The 6,769-nt window shown below is 37.1% G+C and overlaps 1 protein-coding gene across 1 annotated transcript; it reads right to left on the reverse strand.

Annotated features, from left to right (window-relative positions):
- Positions 1–2,625: 2,625 nt before the first annotated feature.
- On the reverse strand, positions 2,626–6,122 carry LOC113301773 (transmembrane 9 superfamily member 2-like). Its single transcript, XM_026550589.1, has 7 exons — positions 5,701–6,122; positions 5,284–5,324; positions 4,605–5,190; positions 4,391–4,528; positions 4,063–4,219; positions 3,466–3,950; positions 2,626–3,098 (listed from the first exon to the last, which is right to left on the reverse strand). Exons 1-7 carry the CDS (start codon positions 5,853–5,855, stop codon positions 2,879–2,881), a joined length of 1,782 nt encoding a protein of 593 aa, XP_026406374.1. The 5' UTR covers positions 5,856–6,122; the 3' UTR covers positions 2,626–2,878.
- Positions 6,123–6,769: the final 647 nt, after the last annotated feature.

A 6,769-nucleotide genomic window follows, 5' to 3' on the forward strand; every position in this document is an offset into this window, starting at 1 on the left:
ACAATGATAATAAAAGTGTTATTAAGTACTAACTAATCGTAGTAGTTTACATTGAGCAGGTTGATGACAAGTATTACCGGTACTCATCTTGAAAATAAAGATAACAAGGTTCGTGGTTCGATATGCACTAAACCACCTGTTGGATTTTGGAAAGCCACACCAAGTGATGAGTTCCACATTGGCAGGCCGGTTAAGCAGGAACTTTCTTCCCATGTTAAGCCCACGACTCTCATGGTAAGTATGACATTCCTATATTTGCATTTGTAATTATAATGAAATGCTTCGGGAATTCAAAATTTGGTATCAACTTTCGGCTTTTATGTTTGATATTAAATATTGATTGATAATCCACCTATACGGTGTCCATAATTTTATTGGAGGCCTTTAAATGTTTTTACCTCAATAATTTGACCTGGGTAACCGATTTATATTCAAAATTGTTTTTAAAAGTTATGAACTTGGAAAAATCCTCTAAAAACTTGCCTCACCCATTTGTGATTTTGAATTGTTAACGCGCATATAGTGGTACACATGATACTTAATACACATAATTGTACATATATTTATTGGCAATGTGCACATAATGGTACACATGTTCAACCTTGCAGGCGTGATCATAGTTGTACACATGTATTGGGTGTACAAAGCTGTACACATGTTAATTGTTAAAGTGCACATAGGTGTACACATATTATTAATATGTGTATAGTTATACACTTATTGATTCTTAATGTGTATATAGTTGTACACCTATCGATTACCAGTTGTACACCATTGTCATCTCTCTTTGATATTTGGCATGTTCTTGGAATTTTCTAGGATTTTGTAGATGTGTACATAGTTGTACACCATTATCATGTCTCATTCATATAGACCTGTTTTATGGGTATGGATATTGTATTTTCTAGGTTTTTATGATGTGTACATAGTTGTGCGCATTGTCCTGTCTCATTGATATACGACATGTTTTATGGGCAAAGATATTGTATTTTCTAGGTTTTTGTGATGTGCACATAGTTGTGCACATTGTCCTGTCGCATGATATATGACATGTTCTATGATTATGGATGTTGTAATTTCTAGGTTTTCGTAGATGTGTGCATAGTTTTACACCATTGTCATGTCTCACTGATATGTGGGATGTTCGGTATGGATGTTGTATTTTATAGTTTTTTTTGTAGATGTGTGCATAGTCGTACACCATTGTTCCGTCTCATGGATATATTGACTATCCAGTGTAAGTAGTAGAATTGCAATTGTTTAATAAATCACTATGCTATGAAGTTTTGCAGCGATATTATGTTTGTGCAGTTAGGCCCAAAGGGGCTTGTGTCTTTTAAGTCAGTAACTGACTAATTTTTTACTTTAATCATTTTCTTGCTTTGTCTCTTATGTGGTTGGTCAAAGGTTAATTACTTATTTTTCAAGCTGCGAATTCTTATGTTTTGTCGTTTTGTCCTTGATACAGGTTAACTGCTAATCCAACCTCTGCAGATCCGACTATTAATCAACTAGAGCTTGGCGTGGTTGATAGTTTTGTTAGTCTGTGTAGACTAGTTCTAGATTTTTGCAGATGTGTACATAGATGTACCAGTGTAAATTAAAAAAAAAAAAAAACTGAAAATTATATAGTCATATGGGTACTCTTTTTGTCGATCTCGGAAAGAGCTTTTCGAATATATAAAGTTTGTGAGTGTTGGACGAGCGATTCAAAAGATAAATAATTTTTTAATTAATTTTATATTATTTAAAGTCGCTGACATCATCATAAATCGATTTGGACTAAAGTGTAATATTTGGACTAAATTATGAAAGAGGAAAGTTATTTGTGTGTTATTTGTGTATTTTCATATTTTAACTAATTTTTGGATTAATTTATACCTAGTTAACTCGAGATGGACTAATCTGTATTTTTTAATACGTTTTTGGAGTAAACCGTATTTTTCCCATTCACCATTACATCATGGTATCCGTACCACTGCCGCAAGTACCCTATAGCAAGGTGAAGTTGTTAAAGTTACCCATATGATTGAGCACTGTGACACCTGAACACAACATTGCACTTGAGAAGAGCAGTATAAATGTCGGAGCAAATTGAGGGTACTGTAAGAGGTCTTATCTGATGGTGGAGGGTTTCAAAGCGTCAACTAAAACACACCAAGACCAAGCTCTATCATAAACCACAAGATCAACGGTTAAAAAGGAGCCAGATTACCAAACACACCAAAACCATAAGAATGATCTTCAAGAGACTTGACGCTGTAAGTTCCATTTTCCACAGAACCTTAGTAGAACACCGACTTGATCTTCCACACTTCTCCATTTTTTTATATTTATAGCTCGGATTCCACCATAACACATCCTTTAAGGACGATGTAAGGTAGCAAGACAGTAGCAGAAACGGCAATCATGATGAGTTTGCTCCCTACTGAATTCATTGCTACAACCCACAATAATGCAAGCATGCCGCACCCGGTGCCTCTTTCAAAACATAGGTCAAAACGAAAGAGAACTATTCTTTTAAATGGAATAACAGTTAGCACCTGCCGAAACCGATAGATTACTGGTGTCTTGCACAGCACTGACCACTTCAAACGGACAGAAGAGTACACAGTAAGAGGAGACTGACAATAATATACTTTTAAGATTAAGATTTGTAGAACATATGCAGTCCTAACATTTACTTTCAACATTAAGATTTGAAGAACAAATGTAGATCTTTTACATTAGGCGAAAATTTCAAAACAGCAAAGCAATGATACAATCATCACCATTTGTTTAATCCTACGGTTCCTACTAAACTACTACAAATTCTTCTTTTTTACTTTTCGGCTAAAACGCCTTGGCTACAGCTGGAGGGAAGGGGTAAACCTTTTAATTACTCACACTTGATTGAACGGTATATGTGACGAACAAACAACAGCGAAGCACGGAATCCAACAGTCCCGAGCATGAGAAAGAAACCATAGCAGATACAAGCCATGTAACCAAAGAAGAATGATGTTTGCATGAAACCTGACATGTCTGATCTTGCATAATAGTAGTACAAACAATAACCCAGGATAAATACACCAGTGGATCCTCCACAAAGAACAGACCTGCACAAATGTGATAAGTTGTGCGCTGTCAATCTATGTGTGAGACAAGGGATAAAACAGATTGGATTTTTTTACATCCTAACCTAAATGCTGGATTTGTGTTCAAGGAGAACAGAAACTTTCTACTGGAGAACCTAATCTTTTGATGTAGGCCTAAATAGTCTGACAAATGCTCAAACTGATTTTCACTCATAGCCTCTTTTATCAGGTCACTCACTCCCACAATTCAAATTCCACCCAGTTTATATTCAAGCTTGACATCACCTATCATTATTATGGCTTTCATATATACAAGCATGACCAGTTAAAATGTATATGTATGATGTATCTATAAGGATGCACTTCTATAATTTTAGGATCAACTTACCTCCACCACCATTCATGATCCTCAACAGCGAGCTGAAAGTATGTCAATGCTACAGTGATGAATGCTGTCACAATGATGAGAATGATGAACACAATGAATAGAATGCTATAGATGGTGTAAATCTTGTGGCCCCAGACACTGGCAAAGATGTAATAAAGTTCAATGTAGATTGCACTGAAAGGCAGAAAACCAGCCATCGCCATCTGAGGAATAGTTCCTCTGTACCATGGAAGCGGAGGTATTTCTCTTGGATACTTGGTTGTGCGGCATGGAGCTTGGAACTCTGCCTTACTGTTCTTACCCGCAATACCACCCAATACTAGCAATGGTGCAGTTACTAGTGTCCATATGAGAACAATGACCAATATAGTGCCAAAAGGTAATGCTGCTGTAGCACTGTAGGCTATTGCAACAGTGTTGAGGAAGCAGAACGTTAGGAACAATGGTCCACAGAATAAACAGCCTGTTAGCAATAAATTTCTAACCTGCAGAGAAAAAAGTCCAACAAATGAGATAAGTTTCATGAGAAATATAAGTTTCTGCCTAAAGGGTGACAAGTAAGAGGGAGAGAATCAATATGAAGGGAATTTCAGTTACCCAGTTAGTTCCTTCAAGCTGCAAATAGGTGGACGTAGCAGTGTAACCCGCAATGCCGGAAGTAAGTGCATATATGACAACCAAAGCAGTAAAAAGAGCTCCCCTGTTGTATGGGTAAAAAACACCAACCAATGCTAGAAGGAAGATGAACATTGCCCTGCATGACAAGAAAACAAGCATTTGTAAATATCACAATATGATGTCTTTGTACCCAGATTCTCCTTTAGAACCTGAACCTGCCACTTGAATGTGTTCCAACTTCCAAGTATTACACCTAACCAAGAATTTCTTAGAAAAACGCGTTGGCATATGGGTGAACAACACTTACAAAGCAAGGAGTTGAGTTCCTGATCCAAGAACTGCAGAGAACAAAGACTTGTGCTTGGGATACCTAAAAACATCTCCATGGATGTACTTCCATCCAGTTTCTTCTTGGTCATCTACCGATTCTTCATCATGAGAATATCTAGAACAGGCAAACAAAATCATCAGATGACCAACAGTTGGGTTTTGAATGACTATACGAGTTCAGCGCTACTTACTTAATGAAGTCATTCTTGAGCACTCTCATAAGGATTGTAGCGAGAAATCCAGTCAAAAGAAGAACAGTTACGCAGGAGTTTATTATAGAGAACCAGTGGATCTCCAAGTGTTGAGGCATGGATGAGGATTTAGAATACTTCTCCATCCTGTTCTCAAAAGGAATATCAGTTTCTTTCCACTTGACTGAATAAGAAAACTCTGCCTCGACTTCCCTATCCTCTGTGATGTCCACAGATTGGTTTGGATCAGTCTGCACATTAATTTCTATGACACGGTCATTGTTATACAGGACATCAAAATGGATGTGCTTAAACAGCAAGTATTTGTACTCGCTTGGATCCATCTTGTTTTCCCTTTCAACCTTCCCAAGGAACCCCCAGAATGGCAAGTCATCATAATACATCTGGAAGTAATAATCCTTCAATACTGCAGTTCTGAGCTGTGCAACCTCCTCTTTGGTTAACTTCTTCCTACAGAGGGTTTCACTCTGCTTGTCCACACGAAAGTTCAATGCATATGGTGCGTCAACTAAGCGATCTCCATTCAGTACTTCTCCAAGATCTTCTCTTTTATCCTTGACATTTTCTAGATCAACAATAAAAAGAAATTCAGATTAGTAAAACAACTAACTTTACACATTCCTGCAATCAATAAAAAGAACAAAAAGAAAAGGTTTACCTGGGGCGCAAAATGGAAGATCATAGTACCGGTATGTTTCACTGCAAAAGCATAACAGATCATCAGCAAACCGTACAAAATCTATGTAGAGAAGTGCTCAGCGAATTCCAATATATGTAGAAATTGGATGTTCAATCAAACCATTGAACCCTTATAAAGTGAAAACGAATCCGTAATTACTCAGCCAGGTATGCTAACTGATCAATGAATCGATAAAACTATTCTGAACATCCAATTTCTATCCAAAAAAACATGTTTAGAATCAAAATGTGATTCTCTAGTGCGTGCATATATAACAAAACAAACATACAGGGATCCAGGGATCCAAAAATATGATCAGAAACTTAAAATGTAGCAGTTTTGTCTAAATTAAATGAAAAAAATAGCGTAAAAGGTTTAGATCTTGTGATGAGTTACCTAGGGTTATGAAATGGACCAACTTTATTAGCATAAAGAGGAACATGTTCTCTTTCATTGTACTTATGAGATGACCCATCTCCTTCTACTCTAAAACCAGAAATCACTACTAACATTACAACCACCACCAAAACACCTCTCCCCGCCATTTTCATAATTAATCTGCTCTCGAGCTTCAACCTTCTCTATCAAATGATCATAACATAGACAAAATCATAAATTGAAAAACTAAAAAAAAAATGCAGATCTGGGAAGGGAAGATCTTTTAGAGGTACAGTAGATCTGAGAGAAAATTTATGATCTATGAGGTTGAGGGCTTGTCTGGAGAATGGTGCGTGTGTGGAATTCGTTTATTTCAGGGGAGAGAGAGAAGAACGAGAGCTGACTGAAAAACGGATAAATTGCTTGGCCAAATTTTGGATCTCAAAGTATAATCGTATCTCAATATATCTGGATGACCTAACAGAATTTGTTCACTGCATGTTAACGATTTGGTCACAATCCACGTCACTAATGTATTTCTAATTTAATTTCGATTCTCCCAAGTATTTGGGTCTTGCTTACCATTGCAGCAGAGAGCAACCGCTGAGGGCCATCGCATCGTGATGACAACAAAACATGGCAATTCTTGAAACAATGTACTCCACCGGTTGAATCCCAACCGAGAAAGAAAAGGTGGGATCCACATTAAACCCATCCCTGCTATTTTTTTTTACTCGGTTAAACCCATCCCTGCTAAACCATTAGGTCGGGGTACCCCATTCTCTTGCGGTACATACCGCGGATTGGAATATATCAGTTTCGGTAGTTTTACATGCCAACCAAGAGGTTCCTGACACAAACTTCCAGTCGTTCATCCGCATGTTTAAATAGTCGATAATTATTATCAAGGTGGCAGAGCAGAATTATATAGCAGTAGTTCAATATTACTTCTTAAATGGTTTATAAAACAAAATAGTAAGAAAAAAATGAAATTTATTCAACTTGGTTCTTGGTCATGGAAAGAGACAATTGACTTGGTCAAAGACAACTTCCGCCTTGTTAGGTAACATAGGCCGCAACCTCAGTC

The sequence above is a fragment of the Papaver somniferum genome, chromosome 8 (assembly GCF_003573695.1).
Source record: "Papaver somniferum cultivar HN1 chromosome 8, ASM357369v1, whole genome shotgun sequence".
In the NCBI taxonomy this organism is placed as follows: Eukaryota; Viridiplantae; Streptophyta; class Magnoliopsida; order Ranunculales; family Papaveraceae; genus Papaver; species Papaver somniferum.